At 31.2% G+C, this 24,227-nt stretch overlaps 1 protein-coding gene across 3 annotated transcripts in view; it reads right to left on the bottom strand.

Annotated features, from left to right (window-relative positions):
* Window positions 1-24,227, bottom strand: part of LOC106468181 (sodium/hydrogen exchanger 7-like) — a 71,209-nt gene that overhangs the window by 31,054 nt on the left and 15,928 nt on the right. For all 3 annotated transcript variants that reach the window (XM_022396483.1, XM_022396484.1, XM_022396485.1), the window contains exons 3-10: window positions 20,889-20,966; window positions 19,019-19,095; window positions 11,976-12,073; window positions 10,592-10,697; window positions 7,424-7,568; window positions 6,348-6,453; window positions 4,682-4,770; window positions 2,119-2,232 (exon numbers count right to left, since the gene is read on the bottom strand). In XM_022396483.1, the coding sequence (XP_022252191.1) occupies window positions 2,119-2,232; window positions 4,682-4,770; window positions 6,348-6,453; window positions 7,424-7,568; window positions 10,592-10,697; window positions 11,976-12,073; window positions 19,019-19,095; window positions 20,889-20,966 (813 nt within the window). The remainder of the gene's footprint in view (window positions 1-2,118; window positions 2,233-4,681; window positions 4,771-6,347; window positions 6,454-7,423; window positions 7,569-10,591; window positions 10,698-11,975; window positions 12,074-19,018; window positions 19,096-20,888; window positions 20,967-24,227) is intronic.

Raw genomic sequence — 24,227 nt, 5'->3', positions numbered from 1 at the left:
CATATTATTTCATGAGAGACATGCAATTTCAGGGCCATTTCTCGAGTATGATGCCTTGGGTTAGACTCAACAAGAGTCTTCAGAGCATCACTATCAATTCCAACATGTCCACCCCTGCCATCACAGTTTTCAAGGCTAAAGTCACCTGAATGAAATTTGGTGAACCATCGTTGACATGTATGAATGTTCAAAACATTTCCATAAACTTCGTTGATATTCTTTGTGGCTACACAGGCATTGTTTCCCTTCTTGTATTCAAACAGCATTACATGTAGATTGTGTATCTGGTTGTGTGGCATCACTATATGGGATAAGAGTATACTGAACTTTACACATTATATAGGCTACACTAACACGACGTTTAGGTAGTTCGTTTAACTATTTTACGTGATGCAAGTTTTTTGGGTTTTTTTTGGGTAATGAAAGTGTTCCAAAACACAACATTAATTTCTTGATGAGCTAATACTTCCTCTATCACTGACCAGGCTCAATCAAATGCTATAAATATGCACTATTGCCTAACAATATATTTTTCAAAATGAATAGCAAGGTCAAACTCAGACCACACATCTTGATAGCCTTTCCATAGATCCGACACTGTGCATGACCTCCTCTTCCAAGGCCATGCTTAAACAGATCAAAGTCAAAAATTTATACCAGAAATAGATTGGATGAATGGACAGATATGTGGTTGAATGGGATTGCTCTGGTTTTAGCTTCTTTGGATTTTTTATTCTTTTCAAGAAAATAACCTTTGATTTGGAGAAGTGTGTGGAAACTTATAAACTTAAGTCTTGGGAGTCTTTTCTTCTATATTGTGAATAGTACCCAAAATATATGCTTAGCTTCATTACAATGATTTTTTTGGGATGGATGGTTTTCCTCTGTAACAACAACCTTCACTCTGTTGTTGAAGGAATTGCTCCAAATTAGGTTACTATGTGATTTCAGAGCCTGTCAGTGTCCACAGCATGTACCTGCAATGACTTGCCATTTCATTAGCATACACAACTTGTTAAAATAAAATGTGAATAACCATTTATAAATAACATATTTCCATAAGGTTAAATAAATTAACCATTATTAAAATATAACTGTCTTTATTCCTATTGGAAAAACAGTATGAACATTTATAGTACAGTTGCAAACTACTGATAAAACTATTCCATTCTTCATCCTCAAAATAGATAAAGAAAATCAAATTTTAAAACCACAATATTATTCAATTCTCCTCCCAAATTTTGTAATGCTATGAATATTTATTTATTTATAATGATCAGTAAAAGCATTTTACATGTACATCTTTTCTTTTGTCACATAAAATGCTGCCTGATGCTCATACTACAATGGAACACACTTACATCAACTGCTTTTAAATTTCACCTCATGCCATTTAACAAAGCCACTCTTAAACCATGTTTCTTCGATGTAAAATCTGTTTCACTGAAATAGCACTTGAAATAGATTTTACATTGAAGAAATGTGATTTTAGAGTGGGTTTTTGAAACAACAACATATACAGTCAGCCACCAATTATCCATGAGACAACTTTGTTTTATATATTCACAATATGATCTATAACTGCCCTATAACCAAGTTCCAAAACCACCATTCAGACTTAAATTTTGTAACCTGTTCCCCAATATAACTCAAAGATCCAACTAATTATTGTTACTCAAGTAGCACAACTAAACAGCATTTTTTTCACAATAAAATTCTCTTTAATTCTTTTTCTGCTAGATGTTTACAAGAGTTGGTAAAATTATTTAAGGATTGGGAAGTAAACCCTTTATACCTTAACCTAGTAATAAGAGAAAAAACTGGTACTGGGTTTATTGTATTCCCAAAATTTGGGTACTATCTCAGAATTAGTAAATACTGATTGTCAATTAACAACTAAAATCTTCTACTAATCTATTACATAAAAAAGTGAAAACAAGTTATTACACCAATGTAAAAATCCATGTAGGTTCTAATACAAATGTTATAATTGTCCATTAGGTGGTATTGACTAATGTTGACCACATTCTAACCTTGAATATATAAATGGTTATAATTTAACTTTGATCTCAGTAAGGAACTTTGATTTCTTATCAATAATACATCACCAAAGGATACAAAAGCCACAATAATAAAGCCAACATCCCACAGATGTTTAGTAAAGGTAAACATAGATACACCAATGTACGTGAAAATGAAACTTTCTGCCACAAAGCTCAAGAGCTCAAACAGCTGAAAGAATAGAAAACAATCAATATTTAATTACTATTGGATAAAGTCAGGATGCCTAACCCTAACACCACCTTAATTCTAATGCCAATTTACAAAACCTATTGAGTAGGCTTAAAACATAAAAACTATGTGAGAAATATGTTTTGTAATGGTGACCACAAAAATGAAACTTATTACATCAGTGGTCATGTTAACTTTTTGTCCATGCATTCCAATATGCACATGCCACAAAATTTGCATCCCATTTTTCAGTGGTTATCTTCAAATACTTAATTACCCTTTGTTTGCACAAAATGAATGGAATCTTGTTATTTTCCTGAGATAAACACTTTATCAAGTAAACATAACTATACATAATTTGAGCATGATAGCTGTCAAAATGAGATCTCTCTGAACCATATATCAGTCAAGATTTCTAATGTGTAATGTGACCTACACCAAATTATGTCAATTAATTTATGTACAAGCTTTTAGACAATAAATAATCAATATGCACTTGTGAATTTTGCTCATTTCTTTCCAGTTTTATCCAAAGATCTTGGAATATAGTTTTCACTGATTTTAAGGAATGCCAGCATCATATTTTGAGCTGTTTGCATGCATTCGTTAATCATGAATATTCATCAATGCTATAAACAGATATAGATCCAGACTAGATCTCACTCAAATCCCATAATTTATGCAGCTCACCAGAAAACTTTATATGACATAAGAAAATTCAAAATTGACTTGTATCAAGTTTGCTTTGAGCCTTGCAGAACTATTGTTTTCATAAAAATTATGGTGACAGTTTTTAAACTAATTTTGAAAAAAATTACTTTAGTTAATAACTTAAAATAAACTTGCATTAAATGTAATTCATTTAAGTTGTAGAACTAGTTTCCTAAAATAATTTTCATTTCTTAATACTTAATTTTTTAATTTCAATTTGGATTTGAATAAAAATAAATACTGAGCAGTGAAGTCTGGATTGTATCAGTTGTAAAATTTGTTTCATGATTGAATTAAAAAATTCTTGAAATTGAATTATAAAATAAGTAACAGTGTACCAACTTAAATTTTCAAAACAGTCTCATAGCAAAATTTTGGACATTTTAATGACATCCACCCAGTCCAGAAAGAGTTAGATGCATTTTACTTTTTTTATTGCAAAGCTTTTCAATTTTTGTATATGTTGTGAATGCAGAACAAGTTATATTCCAGGGATAATTTTCTTTTATGCCCAGAATGCATATATTTGCATCAACCACTTCTACATGATTAGCCACTTTGATATGTATAGAATACTGTGATTAAATATACTTCCTAAATGTACATTATAATATATTAGTTACTATAGGTATGCTTTGTCTGAATTCACCAGTGTTTATTTTATTTCACTACATTTCCCTCAGGTGACAGTAGTATCAACAAAATGAAATGTGGAATGTGTGGATATTCTCACTTAGTAAAAGGCCCCAAAAATTATGCATTAAAAATAATTTTATAGCCATGTTAATTTTTCTACATCTAACTTCTCTAATATTAGCTTTCATAAAGAATTTTCAAAAAATTATAAAACCATAGGGCTGCAAGATTTTAAAATATCTCTTTCAGCTGACATTTCTTTGCATATCCTAATAGTTAGTGCATTTGAGTGCAATATAAGAGTGAAAGTCAAATCCCACTATTCAGTCAGACAAGTGTAGCACAAGGGTTGACAGTGGGTGCTATTAACTAGCTTTGTCTCCTCTAGTCTATCTGCCGATTATTAGGAATGTCTGTACACAGTTAACTTTGGTGTAGCTTTGAGCAAACATTCCAAAACAAGCAAAATTCTTTAAAAAAAAAAAACAGTTTGTGGTTTAAAGACTTCAAATTAATGGCAATCTAGTACATTTTCTACGAAACTTTGAAATTTCCCCAAAAGTTTTTAAGTCAGAGCATTCCATGCAAACTAAAGTGACTAATCATATACATGTGTTTGCACTGATGCAGGCATATGCATTCTTGGTCGAAAAAAACAATGAATTCTGCATTCATGGCATGTAGAAAAATTGAAAAGGGATGCAGTGATAAAGTAAGATACAAGTTAACTCTTTCTGGATTAGGAAAATATAATTGACAATGTCCAAAAGTTTGTTGCAAGATGCTGTTTTGAGAATTCATGATGATACAATGTCACTGATTTTGTAGTTCAGGTTGAAGAATTTGTTTTGAAATCAAGCATGAAACAAGTTCCACTGTTGGTTGATACAATCCAAACTTTCCAAAAAACACTTAAAATTAATGAAAATCTAGTCCATTGTTCCATGAAACCTTTTAAATCCCGAAAAATTGTTCAAAATGTCTCTTATGAATACAAAGCTTACTACAACATAAAATAAATATTAATAAACCTACATACATGTTTATTTGAATACTGTATTGTGGTCATGCAAAATATCAAGTGCAAAGATTCTTATCTCACCTGCTTTGTTCTAATCCTGGATTCATCAGATAAGTTATTGTATGTATAATGAGCTTGACATATTCCACAGAACAAAACAGCAACAATCCCTAAAACATATTAATCTTTAAATGTCTCAAATCAGCAAGTAATAAAATCTGAAATACCATGAGGCAAAACATGAAATACTACTGGAATTTAGCTGAAAAGTTTTAATTTTTTATCAACTTTGAGTTTTCATATATTTTTTTTTTTTTATATTTTAAAAATTACATTAACCAGTCTTTTCAGTCACAAAAATATCATTGAGTTAGATATTTTTTCTAATAACACATGTTCATAATGACTGAAGCTTAGGAATTTACCTGTTTTAGTTATGCTTTCCTCAAATAATTTATGGTAAATACTATACTTGCATATATTTAATGAAAACAGTTCATTCCATTTTTCTTTGTATTCTGAGATTCACAATGGTTATGTAACTTTTAAGGCACAGCTGTAATATGCTTACTGTGTTATTTCACAGAAGCATTTATGTACTAAATTGAAACTTCTCAAATCCTTTCTTACAGGCACCCTTTTCTGTGCATGTCACAAGATTTTACATAGAATTAAGCTATTTTATGATCAATGTTTGCCAATGAAATCGACATTACAATTTACATTGTAGTTCAAAGTTTTATATTATCTAAGTTTTAATTTCTTTATTTCAAAAAAAACCTCAAAGAAAAATTTATAAAGTTCAGTTTTATTCTCACATGATATACAAGTTCACAAAACCTTAAACTTGTATTTTTGTAGCTTGAAACTTCTTTATGTACACTAACCTTCCATGTATTGAGAAACTAGGTTAATTGCTCTGTTTAAGCATTCTGCTTTCATACTCTTAGGGCACGTTGAAAGATAAGTGAAATATATTTTTCTTAACTCTTGATAGATGCCACGCCCACTTTCTACATATAGCTTTGCAATTTCTCAACCAATAATACTTATTATTTAATACTTCTTGGTTATACTTCCATAAACTTAAGAGTTAATAGGAAGAAATGGAAAAATAATTAATATCCTATGAAAGTATTTAATGTATTACAGTAAATATAATTAATATGATAATGCTTGGAGATGGCTTGAATGGGTAATGAAGAAAAACTTTAATATAAGTGTAACATAACAGCAAATGTACAACGTTTTTGACAAGGTTTTGTCATCACCAGGTACAAGTAGTTTACACTGACACTGTTATATTAACCTTATATTGAAGTTTTTCTTCATTACCAGTTCAAGCCATCTACAAGCATTATTAGTTTCAAAATGGGTTCCTCATCATCAAATTTTATTAATATAATAATGCTTGGAAATGGCTTGAATGGGTGATGAAGGAAAACTTTAATATAAGTGTAACATAACAGCAAATGTACAATGTTTTCAACAAGGTTTGGTCATCATCAGGTACAAGCAGTTTACACTGACACTGTTACGTTAACCTTATATTGAAGTTTTTCTTCATTACCAATTCAAGCCGTCTCCAAGCATTATTAGTTTCAAAGTGGGTTCCTCATCATCGAATTTAATTAATATAATGTTTTTAAAATGTATTCATATGAAATAAAATTAAAATCACATTATAAAAATCCAGTATAGGTTTGAAAAACATAAAATACAGACTTGAAAGATCATTGAAACTAACCAGACAAATCAGCAGCTTCAGATATGAGGAATGTACTATAGGACATCAGTAGAAAGAGGGATGATTCCAATAATGGAAAATCATTCAGACGGGTAAACTTTGTAAGGTAAATACAGTGTTAAGTTTAACATCGATAAAATTCATATGTTTACTAATTAAACTTTGATATTTGAAGTTTCAAAATATGAAACTGTTTGTTTTCTCTAAATTGAAGTGAACTAAAGTTTAAGATTGGAGAACTAATATCTGAACTAAAAAAACTGCTTTTCCAGTATCGTAAGACTACTCTTCAATTTCAATTATTACAAATTAAATAAAGATATGTCATAAAAGGTTAAATCTTTAATCTCCCTAAACTGATAATCACTTATGGTGTTATTTCAATACAGGGTTCATGTATTTGGACTTAAAACTCAATTTAGGAGGATACTTCACTTGAGAGAAACAAAACAAGTGTTAATTACTGATCACACTCTTGCACAGCTTTATACTTTTTCTTATATGGAATAATTACATACAGGTAATAATAATTTTTTATCTATCTTTTAAATAGAGTTGAAGAGTAGCTCTAAAACAATGAAACTGGTACAAAGATACTTTTAGAAATAAAATTTATAGAAGTTTGTTTTCTTATCTTATTTCTTTGTAATAAATAAATGACAAATAGACAAATATTTTTATTATGAAGAAATATACATCCTAATATGTGTCTCTATCTCAAATTAAAATCAAGTATAAAAGCCTGTATCTTCCCACAAGATCACCTCTGAGAAACAATTATTAAACATTTAAAGGCTTGCTTTTTATCAATTAAAATTCACTCCTTAAAATACTGACAAAGAATTAAATGAATTTTTTTAAAACAAGTATATTAACCTTTTTCCCGTTAATATGAAAAAGTATATGTATTATGTCTTATATAACAAAAATATATTTCTAATTATAATGATACACTACATTTAAATACATGTACATGAAGATTATGTGTGGACATATCTGTATAATATAATTACAAGAAATTAATGTAAAAATAAAACTTCATGTTTTCATTCTTGCTAACAACACCAAAAGGATATCAAAGCTGTACAGCAGCCTGTCACCGACCCAATCAAAAATGAACAAATAAAGATGTAAATAAAGTTTCCCACTGATTTGAAACAAGCTTGAACTTCAAACCCTCCAGACTGAGTTCCATATAATTCTTCATAGCTGTTAATTGATCTATAAGTACAAATAAATATTTCTTTGGTATGTGTAAACCAGAGTCATTAAAAAAATACTAATTTGTATTTTGATTAATTAGTATTTATTACAAAGCAATTAGGCAAAAAGTGAGTAATACAAACATCAGTGTTATAAAACTGATTATGACACTTGCAGAAGATTAAAGAAAATAAAGAATTAATCCAAAATTTGGAAAATATTGTGAAAACTTTGATAAGACAATGGTTCCTGAACAATAATTAGAAAGTTACACAAGTCTGATTGCAAAATACATATCTTTACCTGTACAAATATAACAAGAATAAAATATAATTGAGCCTTAAATGACAAGCAATAAAACAAACACAATTAGATCTGAAAATATGTATATAACAGAAGAATTATGACTAATTTCTTATAATGAATGTGATTATTAATAATGTTTGTCACAAAGAACTAAAAAAAAAAAAATATTGGACAAGGGTAAATCAATTATAATAACCATTTTTCAAATAAACAAACATTATCCAAAAATTAACAATGGCAGTCAATGCCATTGTTTCACCGTTTTTGTTCCCTGATCATAATCAACAAATGAAAGGAAAAAACAAAAAGGTTCACTAAAAACTAAATTTAAGTAATTTCAAGGCATGAGAGAAAAATCTGAACATATGTTTCAGATGTATTAATTACAAATACCAAAGTTGTCTAGATTTTAGAATTTGTAAATTCAACAAAAAATCAGAATAAAATTATTGCTCATCATGAGTAGTACCAAAGAGACTCAAAATACTGAAGTGTAAGAAAAACATTTTTACTGGTATGATGCAAGTTCCAGTACATCAAAGTAATGCCACATTAAAAAAGACAAGTCTTGAAGATGAATTAGATTCATTAGCAAGAAGAAAAAATACATTTTACAGAGACAATATAGCACTAAGCCAAATAATATATATTGTATATATGCACATTTGGTATCATGGTAAATTAGGAGAAAACCATGATTTTATTTGTTTTAGCAATATATCCCCCCCCCTTTTTTGTCACAAATAATATTGTAAAAATCAATATACTCCAAGAGAGTCAATCTTTATGAAATTCTCTTATAGTTTTAATGGTCTAACATGCATTAACTATTTTTTTTCTACATGATATGAGTATGTCAACCATTTTGTTCTTGTTAATCCCATTAACATGTATTTTAATGAGATGCTAACTGAATACTAACTCTGATACTGACCTTTGGTCACTGATCTTACCACTCCTCCTTTCAGTATTATTATTATTACTATCATTATTTGTACAGATTTGGAACTACTCTCTTTAACAGATAAAATAAAAACTTTAAATCTTGTACACTAAAGATTCATACAAATAATTATAATCAAATACTAGTTAGAAAGTGCAAGTCATTCTAAATAATGTCTCTTAAAATTAACTAATTACATACTAGTTAAAGTTTTATCTTACTATATTACATTCCAAGAAGTCCCAAAATATTTAATAATTTAATTTTCATGAAATAATCTTTTTGGTTTTTCAGATTCAGAGTCAATTATGCTAAACATTGGGTGAGTAAATATACAAACTAGGTCATTAAAGAAAACATTATTTTGAATTGTGTATTGAAAATAGTTTTAGTTATTTTACTGGAATTTAGTATTTATATTTCCATAGTTCTCACCCTACTATTTAAACAAATCTAATAACTAAAAAACCATTAAAAGAATATAGATAATAAAAATATTCATAAAAAAACTATACCATTTGTTTCATTACTTAATTATTACATTGTAGTGAACTACTTGTTTTCCTGTACATATAAGTATATAAAATTATTGTTGCAAAGAAGGATTTAGAATGGTAGGTTTTATTACAATAAAAAAAAGAAGAAAGGTATATTCCAATTAAAAAAAACACTAAAAAGTCCACAAGTAAACAATATGCCAATGCAACAGAGTGAGAGATAAAATCATACTTGATACATTCCTAGAGCAAACAGATTCCACAAGACATCTCTTACATAGTAATACTGAATTTCTTTCAACATCCCAGGTCATTAGGATGAAATGAAAAGAGTGAACACAATGTAGAAGACAAAAGCAGAATCTTTATTACAATGGAAAACAAAAACACAGTGTGTACTTGCTCAGATGATGGACCGTTGCTTTTACTGGATCAGAACTGTTCTCTCTCCAAACTGCACTCAATGAAAACTTCTACAAGATTTTATAACTAACATTCCTTACTTAACAGGTAACATCAGATATATCCAGTGACTAGCATTACTCACATGACTGGTCATTTCCATTCAAGAACAAAGAAGATTGTAACCTTGAGATATCACCAGACCTACCACTGAAGTATACTGCTGTCTACATTCTTACACAACATGCAGCATTACAATGGTACCTCCCATTAGCTGAACAAGTGTTATCTCCAGATAATGGCAAAAGAACAAAGGCAGCTAGAACGCAATCAATTTAATGATTTTCTTGACCACATGTTATGTGCAAACTTTAAATATTCAGAATAACTGATAAACTTAAAATAATGTTATATTAAAATAAGCAGAAAGAAAGGTCAAAGTTTGTTTATGTACCATACATGCACGGATTCAAAACTTACTGAGAGTTGGCATCAAACAATTTGATCATATTTTCAAAATTCATTATACTTTAGCTGCAAGTTTTAAGTATAATAAATACTTCTAACACATGACACTTGTGTATACTAATGAATGTTTAACAGGGCCATAAAAATTTGCATGCACCATACAGAGTATTTTATTATTCAGTAATGATTACAAGTTCCTGGTAGTAGGGAAATAAACATAAAATTTCAAGTAAAGAAAAAGAGTTGTATTCTATGAAAATACTGTGACATGAATAGTACATTTTACAGATGTATCAATATTAAAAGAATTATTCTTTCTTAACAATAAAAAAAAAGATAGATTAACTTATATTATGCAGCAGAACTTGAAATGTATTTTGATAGAATTAAGTTTCTCTTACTGTTAAAAGAAGTTTACCACTCACCCTGACAACACAATGGCAACAGCATCATTCAGTATGCTCTCACCAAACACAAGAGCATAAAGATTTACATCAACATGGAGATCACTCAGAAGAGCCAACACAGTTACTGTCAAAACACCAATATCAACACATACATTTAATATAATGTAATTATTTTATAGGTTTCATAAACAACTTCTGTTTTGCTCCTGAATGATTTTATTTTGTTGAATGCAGTTAATATGCTAAATTTCAAGTTAATAATTAGGTAGGTGAAATCATTTTCTAACTACTTTTTCCAAGAATAAGTGTTACATACTTTGCTGGTCCAGAAAAATGTATCAATCCATGCAAGTGTTCATGAAAAAAAAACTCATAGTCACAGGTTTTATTTTTTGACAAGCAAATGGTATATAGCAGCTTGTTTTTTGACCCAATCAAAATCTAATAAGTAAATATTTAAACAAAACTTCCACACACAGAAGCTGTGTGAAAGAGATCTAATTTCAATGCAACATGGAATTAGAATTAGCATTTGTAATGTTATCAGAACTTTACTGGTTTAATTTAAAAGGAATTGATATATATCACAATACACAATTCATTTTTATTAACATTTTAATACAAAAAGATTGCTGAGCTAATGTCATGTAACTTATGAGCTGTAAAGAGATTTCGTGAATTTCGAAAAAGAAAATAGCAATGAATTAATTTTTCAGAGGTGAGTAAAATATATTGAAATAACTGAATAAATTAATATATATATGTTTAAAAAACACTAAAATTGAATGAATGGGGGTGTTACAATATTACTAAATTTAATTATTTTAACACAATTTAACAATTAATGATTATTTTATTCAGTTAACCTGAATTACGAGTTACATGATTACTGTGCTTTTTGTTTTACAGTTCTTTTTTACTAATACACAACTTTAATGTTATATTATAGGTTATTTTGAATATTATATTACCTAAGACTAATTGTAATATTAAATTTCTATATGAAACCCCAACTCTTTCACCATGTTTTTTTATATAAAATTACATAAAATAACACCAATTTTAAATGTCTACTAAAACAAACAATAAACTTATTTAATTTTTAAAAAATAAGAGTGATATGCTCCATAAAGATGTATAATTCTGTTAATACATTTACTGTTAAGGATGCATGTGAGCATTTATTCGCATGTGTGTCACAAGTACAAAAATATAAAGATTACATGTTTTAGATTTGTTATCATTACTATTGTTTAAATTTAAAACACAATGATATTGCACTAAAAACTATCTGCCATAGATAATGGCAAGAATTTCAGCTGTTAATGTGTTTACTTCTGGCCTAAAACTTTTAAACTTAACTTGCTGCAAAGGTAAAAAAAACAGAAATCGTTGTACTAACCTGGATCAGTGGCTGAAATTATGGCACCAAAATATAAACAATCAGTAAAGCTGAATTGTAAGTGTGGCATAAGTTGGATAAAAGCATAGATAACAATTCTGGAAGAGAATAAAAACTGTTTACAAAAAAAAAAAAAAAAAAAAAAAGCAGATAGGAGAATATATATTACTATGAGCACACACATTAAAAGAGATAAACCAACTTGTACAACATTTAGAAACTATATTGCCAACAATGAAGATACATACATATATACAAAAAAAAAATCTTAAAATAGGTTCACTGAACCTGTGTGCACTGAATCTAATAAGTTTTAAAACTTAAAGTTATGAGTTATTATGCAGTAAAATAAAAAAATAGACAGATCAGTTCACTTAGTTTTTCAGCTTGCCATATGGCACATAATCAGGAGCATGTCTTAATAATGTGCACGTGCCAAAAACTGTAGATTCTGCTTATATATAAAGCAAGAAATTAGCTAGATTTAATAATCAGGTTATATAAGCTCTTAAATTTGAAAGTCTAAATTAAAGAATTATCACAAAGCTTAAATAAATCCATTTATCTAAAATACTTTTGAAGTTAGATTTTTATCAACCAGGAAAGTCTTATTAAAGCTTAAGCTCTAAAGGATTTAGTATGTATCAATAACAAGAAAATGGATGTTTCATTGTCAGTGCAACACAACTTTGTGGGCATTTGAATACATAAAACCAATGAATCAGAAAAATACTACTAATACCCCTTACATTGTACAAAATAATAATAGAAAAGAACTATTCACTATAAATACATTAGAACAATCACATTTTACAATAATATAACTGCATATCATTTGAAAAATAATTTTAAGCATTTTAGTGATCCTCCCCTATTATGTTCAACAAAATCCTTCAGGGGTTTGTGGTCACTTCATCATGCTTTCTGTACACCAGACTGTGGCCATTCATATATATATATAATCTTTCAGCTGGCTGCACTTATTAATCACTCTTACACTATTTAAATTTTCCATTTCTGAACTAATTGTCCATGTTAACAAGGAGAACAAGGCAAACCTACCAATATGTGAAATCAGGCATGCTCAGTAAATAGTTCATCCAACTATATTTTTGTTTGTTTTCAAATAATGATAAAATAGTCTTATCTTATTAGCATACAAAGATATTAGATAATTCACTGATGCTTAAATGTACTCTTTGTGCATAACCAAGATTTAATGCCTATGAGGCTGATGTAATAAGCTGCATGCAATTATGTATTTATGCCATTTCCAAGAGTAAATAACATAGTAGCAATTATATCACTGATTTGTTTGTTTTTTTTTAAATGAAAAAAATTAATTATTTGCATATTATGACAGCTAGTCTTTAAATAATGAAGATACGAGGAAAATTGTGGGCCTTGTTTAGTGTTTTTCAAGTTTAACTGGTCCCAGATTTCACATGGGCTAGCATAAGAATCACCCAACCACTAAAAATCCCTTATTTTATTTTCTAATTGACAAAGATCCATAATTAAATGATATGGAATGTGCTTTATACATATTTACTATTAACTTTGGGATTTAATGAATTAAAAATATTTTGTAAAGTCCATACCCCATTACCATTCCTACAATACATGCAAATAAATAGCTTAAAATGAAAACTTTTTTTTTTTCTGTTAACAAGAAAATATATATCTAATTGAAAAACTGGAAACAAAAAATGCCTCACAAACTAAACTTCACCTCAAAAACTATAGCATAAATTTATGAGGAAACATTTTCTTTGTTTAATTTACTGATAAGTATATTCCACAGATGTAATAATGCAAAATAAGAACATGCCTTTTGCAAGTTATAATATAATCAGCAACTTGTAAATGTTTTTTTCCCTTGAAATTTGAATACTTGTGCCTCATGTTCATGCCATACACATATTAGTTACTTGTCAATATTACTTTCTACGTTTATCAGCACATGAACCAAACAGTAAAATTAATTCAAGGTGTGACATAAATATACTTTACACTGGTATCCCTTCTTCTAAAAAATATTTGTTAAGAATGATTTTTCCAACATGACAACATCAATTGTCAATAGCTTTTTCCTTCTGTGTGTGTATTAAACATCATAGGCTTCCAAATTTCATAACAGTGAAATTAATGAAAAAAATGTCAGTTTGAAACACCATAGCAAATAAAATAATTAATTTCTTACCTTACCTCAAGAAGGCACCAAGAAATAATAATTTTAGTCAATTAAATCTACCAATTAACCAATCAAATTCCCGTGAAATTTATCATGTAAAAATGTGTATGTGACATTCTCAGATTCCCTTAAATTCCCTCAGAGTAGCCTGCAGGAACTGTAAAAACAAGAATATTTGTTGGATACTATTTTACTGAGCCATGCAATATTTTCTCTGCCTTTAACTAAGTTTTTACAGAAAAGAATGACTTGGCAAAAGTTTAGTAACTTTTTTATCTGATGATAACCCAATGCAATAGGTCAAAACTTTGTAATCATTAAAATCTAAACTTGTCAACTGAAAAAGTTTTTAATTATAATTTTGAAATAATCACTGTCTTTAGTAAAACAAGGTCAAGGATCACACTTGTGTGTTTCATTGGAGAGAAAGAAAGAGAGCTTTACCTATCCATGTTCTTTCACCAGTGTAATTCTAGCTCACAAAAGTGCATGGAAAAATTTCCAAGGCTAAAACCTGTGATAAGGCAATCTGTCACAATACAGTCTCAAAATGCAATCTACAGTAAAGTCTGTATACTTGAAGTCTAGCAAAAAAGTACAGTATAACTTCAGTAAGCACATAGACTGCAATCTATATCTTATACAAAGAAGACATATTAACATTTTCCTTATGTATATGTGATAAATATTTACCTCTCTTCACACAGTAACTATTCCTTCCACAACTGCCTTTGGGATTTTGCACATGCCACTAGCCTTGAGCTATCTTCCATCTAAGGCACATGTTATAAGGTGAAATGCACTAGTCTATGATGTAATTATCATGTAACAATAGCCTTCTACCAATAGGAGAGTAATACATCTTTCATGTGCACAAGTAGTGGGAAGATTTGCAAAGAGATAAGAAAAATTTTAACTTCAGAAATTATAAACTTACTTTTCTACATAAAGTAGCTAGAATCCCACATTGATGTGGTGGAGGGGTCTGCAATTGTGAAAATGAAGGGGAGTTCTTTTCAGAGAAGGTGACTGAAGGGGAAAGTCCAGGGAGAGAAAACCCTTCAGAAGGGGCATAATAGAGGGGTAACACTCATTTGAGGCCACATCCATCTCATGCAGGGTACACTCTTAACCCAAACAGAAGCGTGAAAGGAGGAAAGCAAAATGAGCCAATGTGTTGCAGGGATGGATGGAAAAAGACATGCACACAACAGGTCAGTTGGACATGAGGTGTAGTGTTGTGGCCAGAGGAAGAATCAGACCGTATGGTTCAGTATGTGTTCTGTTGTACAATTTATTCACCTTACATACAGGAATGAGTACCCTTCCTGTTGCGTAAGGAGAACACTTTGCCAAATCTAGTTTGCCTAACCACTAAGAAATTGACATATTATGCAATAAGGGGTGATCTGCACAACACTGACATGGTTACCTTTGCCCTACTTCCCACTGTTCTGTGTGACTACTCAGACTCTTTCCAGAAGGATAACACAAATAGTGAGGGACTCTCCAAGTTGACCACCCCCCAGTAGCTAGCAACTAAGAGTGGCAAGGGTCTTCTGTGCTCCACTTGAAAATCAGGGGGATAGTTTTCACACTGGGAAGACATAACCAATAAAAAGTTTTTTTACCAAAGAAAGTGCAACTGGAAAACCCCATCTCAACAGTGGGCACGGGCACTTTAAGAGCCAAGGTGGATGGGTTTAACACTTTCCTTTACTCCTGACATAATGCAGATTTAGAGAAGGGAAGTAAGTATACCCTGTGAGGCATCACTAGCCACTGGGTGGGTTCTGAAAATTGAATGGGAGTACAGTATAAACATGCAAGGAAATAAAAAACACTATCCATTAAAGATGGTGAATAGATTGGAGAGAAGCAATATCCTAAGGGAGACAAAGATGTTGGCAGAAGTCCATATTCCAGCCTGGAGGATCTCATTCAAGGGTCATCATAATTGCAAGGACAGAGAGTCAGTCAAGTGGTAAATTTGAGGTGATGAGATGTGAAACAGCCTGTGAGTACCTCCATCCAGGGAAGAGTAAATGATCTAGATGAGTTGACAAATCCATCTGTTAAACACAGAGGAGGAGAGGCTCCTGGAAGAAAAGGGGTCTTGTGGAAAGAATAAATGATGGTGGGAACCATGAAATGGAGCCATGTGCACCCAGTAACATGACTGCTCAAACTATACACAAAAGGCAAACGGGATCAATACAATTATAGAGAGTCAAGATTAATATAAGAGATACAATAAGAAAGATACAACTCCCTCCCAAGTCACCCAAGTCTTAAGAAGATATTAGTGGTCAGGGAATAAAATCAAGGAAGATCTGTAAAACAAAGTGCAACAGTAGGATGGCTTTGTGATAGAGTGGCAGATGTACCAGCAACAAAAACATGCCACATTGATTAAAAGACAGAAAGAATAGAATGACAACAAGAGACTAAAAGAATGGCTATCAGAAAAATCTGGCTAGCAAGCAAGAATGACACTCCTGGGTGAGAGAGTGAAATGTACAAGGTTGGAGTAATAGTGACCAAGATGTGCCCTGGATGCCAGACTGAGCCAGCCAAAAAAAAAAATAAAAAATAAAGGTGCTACCAAAAGGACCTATGAAGGAGTGTCACAAATCAATGGCCAGACACATGAGAGAATGTGAAGAAGAGAGCAAAAATATATTAAAGAGACAATGAAGGCATCAACAGCTAGAGCTGTTGGGTGAGGTATCAGCAATAAAAAAGAGAGTTTGTTATTGAGAAGAGTGGCAATAATTGGCATACCCAACTGGAAACAAATCCAATGAAATACCTGAGGATGGAGTGAAAATTCTGTAGGAAGTATCCTGTCTGGTCAAGAGAGTCAATCCACCACCAAGTTCAAAGTCCCCAGTACATGACAGACAGATGAACCTAAAGTGAATGGGCCCAAAACAGATAGTCCAACTGATGGAAGAAAAGGTCTCTGGAGTGAGTCCCACCCTAAAGACTGATATGAGAAATGACCATTTAATTGGAGTGGATCCACAAGATGAGGTAAGATGTAGGAACAGACCCAAAGGGTTCCAGAACATTGATATGGAAGGTACATTCCACTAGAAACCAAACACCATAGGCCATGGAATCATCCAGAGATGTGCCCCAATCCATATGATATGTTGGTGAAGAGAAAGAAATCTTGATAGGGATGGTGGTACTGGGATGCTGACCACAGTATTGGCACAATCCAGCCACCAAGACAGATCCTCAAAAATAGAAGAACGAACCAAGTAAGCAGGGACAAGGAGGAATATTGGTCAAGATACTGAAAAAGACCAATTGTAGACCTCCAGAAAAATTATTAGATAGGAAATGAAAAGAGGAAGACGATAGATAATGAAAGCGATGAGTAATTAAAGGCAAAGACAGGAAAATTAAGCACTAAAGAATACTCCTGGAGACATGGAGTCAGCCCTTCAAACTGTTAGAAGGGACTCCAAGAATGAAAAAGGGGAACAGCCTAAAACCATGGTAAAGGAATCCTGGATTCAAGAAAGATGAAGCATTTGAGAATGAGAATGAAACTAATTCAGGAATGCATCAACATGAGTCATGTAGTAATGAACAGGAAGAATCAAAATACATAATAGAAAGAAAAAATAAAAACCAAACCTGAATAATCAAATCTACAAAGAAATTTTGGAGGAGGAACATTGTCCTCAACAGGAAAAGAAGAGCTTAGTGTAAACCCAGGAGGTGGAAAGAGCCATTCAGTGTCATCATCCTCATGGTCATGTTTAGAAGAGGAGAAGGTACTTTAAACATAGGAACAGGAAGATGAGGCAAGGAAAGTATCAAAGAACCCATTACACAGTGAACTATGGTGGTAACATCTTTCACAGTCACCAAGCCACCAGTGGTCACAAACAAAGTAGGTGCAGTGTTAGCAACATCACCAGAACCATGGAGGAGGTAGTAGTCAATGTCACTTTGAATTCATGGTGTTTGTAGAAATTCTCCAAATCAAGTATTTTTTTTAGTTATTCAATGGCAATGTAACTTTAAATCAAAGTTAAAACAAAATGAAAGGAAACCAAAGAAAGTTAACTATGAAAAAGCAGCACAAATCTCAAAAAATGTATTAATTTTAAACTCAAAGAAACACATCTATTACAAATAGTGCCAAAGATAAGAATGAAGTTATTTTTGAGTGCAAATGCTTATGGGAATCTACTGCACATGCAGGATGTGTTGTCCTCCTATTGGTGGAGGGCTATTGTGACATGATGACTACATCATGCAGTAGTGCAGTTCACATTATAACAGGTATCTTAAGTAGGAAATAGTTCGAGGTTAGTGGCATGCTAAAAATCTGAAAGGCAGATGTGTGAGGAATAGCTACTGTGTGAAGAGGTAAGTATATTGTTTTGGAAAATATATAAGGTTCTCTCTCCAGTTGCACCGCTATCCACATAACTGAGGGTCACTCTCAAGTAAACAAGGTCACACCCTTGGGCTATCACGTGATTTGCTATCAGAGCAGATCACTGTTTTTATCTTTAGCATTTTTCATGCTATAGTGATCTCTCCTCACAGAGAACTAACAACTATGACTTCCTTCACAATTTGCCCAGTCTCGTGAAAAATCAAGATGGCAAACTTAGTTTCCTTTACTGATGTTCTATTTTAAGAACAAAACCTGAAATACATCGAAATTTTGAAAGATGTATCTACTAGCTAAGGTGGTAGAAACCCAGGAGAAGCCTATATTACAAATTAAAAATATGGTACATTTTCCATTTTCTACCAGTGAGACAAGTAAGAAGCCTATTACAGATCAGAGCAAAAATAATTTAAAACTGATACATACCCTACAACAAAACAAGAAATGGTTGTTCCAATAAATGCATATGTCATAATGGCTCCCAAATTTCTGAAGAAGTGACGCTGAGTATGAAAGGAAAAATACATTCATACAAGTTGAATAATGATAGTTTGGTACACATTCTATGATCGTTTTACAGGCTAAGTTTCTGTAAAATGTCCTAAACAATAAACAGATGTTTTTCTCATATTAAGAAAACTGTGATTGTTTAATGAAACATTAACAAGATCAAAATCACTTTTACCTTAAATATCAGAAACTAACATGTATGTTAATCTAACATATTCAAGAGATATATATTTCAAAAAATCTAATAACTGATGATAAACAGGTTATAAAAATGGTTGACTTGGTTTCAAACTATTGCCAAGAGGTAAATGACATTCATTGGGCATATGTTAAAATGATCTAGTGACAAATTTCTTATTATTGAAACCAGGAATAATGAACTGAAATTGAGATAAGAAATAAGAACATGAAGGGAAAGGCTGAAAGCAGAGAAAAAGTGGGAAGTGAGGATCAAGTGCCAACTTTCCATTTAAATAGAGGGTTTTGATAATGAAAATCGTAAATAATTCATTTTTACATTAAATACACATCACATATGCAAAAGAAAAAAGATTTACTAGTTTTGATTTCAGAAAAGGAAACAAAGGGGCTAAGAATATATAAAAACAAATAGCTCACAAACTATTTATTACATTAATTGTTAGTAGGCAATTAAATGAGCACTATAAAACAATAACGAATTAAATATCAATTACCATTAAAATGAAAATTACTTTACATGTTAGATTGGCAAGATGTGAAAAGAAAAAAGGCATGAGAGAAACATTGCTTTACAAACCTTAACACTTAATAAAAAATTAGTTTTTGCATATGAAAGCATTGTAATGTTTACTGATAAACTGCAAAATTTTATTAATATTCACCAACTAATTTAAAAGTTATAGCATGAAAACTATAACAAGCACAAAATGGTTAAGAGGTTGGTTCGAGGGACTGAGCCAAGATTGAAAGAGTTAATTGATTCTTTATGGAACTAATAAAATAATTTCCATTCAAATAAGAAACCTAGCAGACAATGGGATTGTTTAATTATTTTAACAATATTATCATAAAGTTTTTTCTTTTAAGATTTCACATTTTTGTGTGTGTTTTAAAATTCTATATTTAGTACCTTTCTTTAATATTGACTGTAATTTTTTATCTTTGACAACACTATTATTACAGTTACAAGATAAGTTGTCAACTTCTATTTGATTAAATTCTTCAAGTAATGTTTTATAGTTAAAGAGAAGAGGTCCTATAGGTTTATCATATTTAAAATGATTTTATGGGAACAATAACTTCTTGAATACTTTTATGGACCAGGGAAGGTAAATATAAATTATCATAAACTTTGTTTAAAATCAATTACTATACAAGATTTCTCTTCCTTTACGTAAGGGAGTATAGGTATATGATTCCATTTTAACCTAAATTTAATTAGATCTTTTTATAGTTCTATTTAATATCTTTTGTAAGGGTGGAGGTTGGGAATTTTATTTGTAGAAATATTAGGGTGGCTTCATTTTACTTTAAGAAATTTAAGGGTAACTGCCTTCCCACAACTGGGTATAGACAGTGAAAGGCAGTAGAAGCCGAGACATTGTGGGTGTAAGCACTCAGCTCCGTATCCTTATTTAATTTATGATTTTTCCATGATGGCTAATTATATTGACATCGGCATTTGGATTTTGTCTGATAGATGGGATATTGCAACGTATTTGGGTGCTATTACCACAGACATTATCCGTTATGACAATAAGTTCACAACTTCGATATATATATATATATATATGTAAATTCTTACCCGTTTTAAGCTGTATCCAGCATTAAAAATTATTGGTGGAAGTATGATATTGAAGAAAATTTCAGGGTCAAATGTAGCCTGTAAAACAGAAGATTTGAAAATAGCTTCAACATATAAAATTTGAAAATAAAAAACAAAACACAATTTTACAAAATAACTTGCACATAAGTACCTTGTTAATAATTCAATTTACTGTTACCCTACACCTCATAATTTGCAAATGTACCAATGATATTACAAGCCCACTAAATAAGAAAGTTTCAAACTAATCTTCTAAAAGTACATGTTATTGTAAATTTGAGTAACTTCTAGTTTCCTATCATATCATTATATTCTCCACAATTTGCAGTAATTTTGCAATAAAAGTACAATTTATTTAAATTTATGGAATTTGAAACATTCACTTTGAATTTATATGTTTGGTGCAAGCACTTTGATAAATACAATCTATCCTTGGAAAAACTATTATCCTGCTTATAGATAAATAAATGTGTTAAATTGCTATACAGTGTAACATACAAAAGCAAAATCTTATAAATGAAAAATCATACTTAGTTCTTTTAAAAGGAAGACTTACGTGTGTGTGTGTGTGTATATAAACAACACATATGATTTCATTTCAATATTTTAACAAATCATTAGTTTCAAACTAAACAAAAAAGTTACATCCTCCTTCAACAATGGAAAAAGTATCAATTGCTAACTCTTTAAATAAACAGCTGAAGTAGTTTCATTTACCTAATTATGAGAAGATGAAGAGAAAGGTTGAAGGTAAATAAGAGTGGAAAGTCATGTTTGATTCCCAATCTTCCACTCAAATATGGCACTTGATTATCTATTTGTTGTTAAGCAAAAAGCCACACAATGGGCAGTCAATGCTGTTCCCACCTCGAGTATTGTAACCCAATTTCTAGTGTTAAAAGCTTTCAGATTTATCACTGAGCCACTGAAGGGTGATCATGATGATATGTGGATTTGTTTGTAGTTAAACACAAAGCTACAAAATGGGCTATCTGAGCTATGCCCACCATGAGTATCACAACCTGTTTTTTAGCATTATATGTCTGCAGATATACCACCAAGCCACTGGGGAGCTGGTATGTGGAAGAAAATTATCCAAGTATAAAATAAATGTGAAAACAAAACATGCTTATAACAAAGCAAAAGAGAGATATTTAGAACCTCTACTAAAGTGATAGTCAAATACAATATAATCTAAAACTTTATAACTTTTAGAGATAGCAATAAAAAAAAACACTAAAAAATAAAAGAAAGAAAGGAAATAATTAAATCAGTGTTTTGATTCATATGCGACTCTGTAAAGAAAAGACAGCTTAAACATGTACAATATAAATGGACATTACCCTGAAACTGCTATCTAATATGTTACATATTACAATTTCATATGGTCTGAAACTGAGTTAAATTGTAATTTAGATTTATTAGTTAAATATTTTCCAATATATATCCAGTTTATGATATTTGCCAAAAAGATTAATATATAAAATTTTCTTTATTTTATACAGATGTTTTAATACAAAAACAAATACAATTTACAATAACAGTTATTACAAATGGTTATCACAAGTATTGATTTATACACACATGTTTTACAAACTTAAAAGAAATATAAAGTCTTCTATCTAGTCTGGAATTTCTTTGATATATTATCGAGGGTTCAAAATGAGTGACCTAATTTCGAGTTGATGTAGGTATAATCAACTTAACAGGGAGCTAGCTAACCCTGTAGTTCTCGATGATCACGTGCTGATTACAGGCCGAGTTTACATCGATGACGTTAGGTAATGTTTTCGTAAAAGTACTAATGTCTGACGTGAATCCACTGAAGTTTAATGATTTGTAATGTTCGAAATTTATAAACATTACTGGTCAATATATCTGAAGTTCCAGATTAATAAGTGTTTATCACAGTTATAGCTTACGAAGTTTATAGCACAACAATTACAGCAACCCAATAATAGATACTGTTGTTTTTTTTGTGCATTGGTTATATTTATAGCCGTGTGGAGAGTTTCTCGAAAATGTAGATTATGTAACAATACTGATGCTAACACAATCATTTACGTACACACGTATATTGTTGATTCTTACACTCTAGAATCTTCTTCAACTTTAGAGGATAGGCGGGAGTTTTGCAATACATATTTAACACTATAAGCTATGCATATTTCTAAATATAAACTTAATCTAAACAAACATTAATATTAAAATAAATATATAATAATAAATGTGCCACAAATAATAGCATCATCAATTTTATAATCATTGGGCATTGGGAATTTATCATCCAGTCCGTGGTAGGAAGAGGATAACCATCCAAACACATGTAGACTTACATGGGTGGTCTGGCTCCAACCAACACCAGATCCATTGGGAATTGGCATCCAGTAGGAAGGAGAGTGCCTCGGTCAGAGGAGCAAACTGCAATATATGACAGTGCTACATCCAATACCTGGCAGCATCTGGAATTGAACATGAGGTCTGCAGTAGAAAGGGCGTCAAGGCATCTACACTGGCAGAATAGCACCAGCCTACTCTCAAATGAGTGGGATTGGGCACACATAGGAAACAGGTCTCCATTGTCTACCACTCCAGTGACTAGGAACTGGTAAGTAGCAAGAACTCCCATACTCCACTAGAAGGAGGGAAAAAGTATGTTGGAGAATCCAGAGGACTGTAGCATTAGAGACAGTGCAATGGATGATCGAGATACCCTATTTTCAAAAACCAGAGGAATCATGTTGACAGGGTCAATCAACCATCACCTGGCAGTGCCTGGAATCGTACATCATGTCTTCGGTAGGAAGAACCTGAAATGCCAGGAATCAGAGATGGACAGCTATCCCTATTTATGAAGCAAAATAACACTAGGTATACCTACTAGCAGTCATGCTGAACACCCCATCTCCACAGTGAGCGGAAAATGACCTGGTTGTGTTACGACATTGTATTTTGAAAATCAGAGAGATAATGTCGACATAGTCAATCAATCAACTCCTGGTGGCACCTGAAATTGTACATTATGTCTGAAGTAGAAAGAGCCTCAACACCACAGATCATTAGATATGTTATATGAGCACAGGTCATACAGTGCAGACTTAAGACTAAGTATATCTGGTCAGGCACCACTCGCCACAGAGTGGGAACCAAATATGCCAGAAAGAAACCCTGCAAAGAAAAAGAATGGAGTACTTAACACTCGCAGATAAACAGTGGAGTGCAAAATGGTGACTGGAGGAAGACAAAATCCCTCGAAACAAGAAATGGCAATTTAGTGAAGATAATAAGCAGTAAAGGTATGGGGAGTGGTCCACATAA

This window comes from Limulus polyphemus, unplaced genomic scaffold (genome assembly GCF_000517525.1).
Source record: "Limulus polyphemus unplaced genomic scaffold, Limulus_polyphemus-2.1.2 Scaffold2904, whole genome shotgun sequence".
Taxonomy (NCBI): Eukaryota; Metazoa; Arthropoda; class Merostomata; order Xiphosura; family Limulidae; genus Limulus; species Limulus polyphemus.
This window is presented reverse-complemented; position numbering and strand designations above follow the sequence as displayed.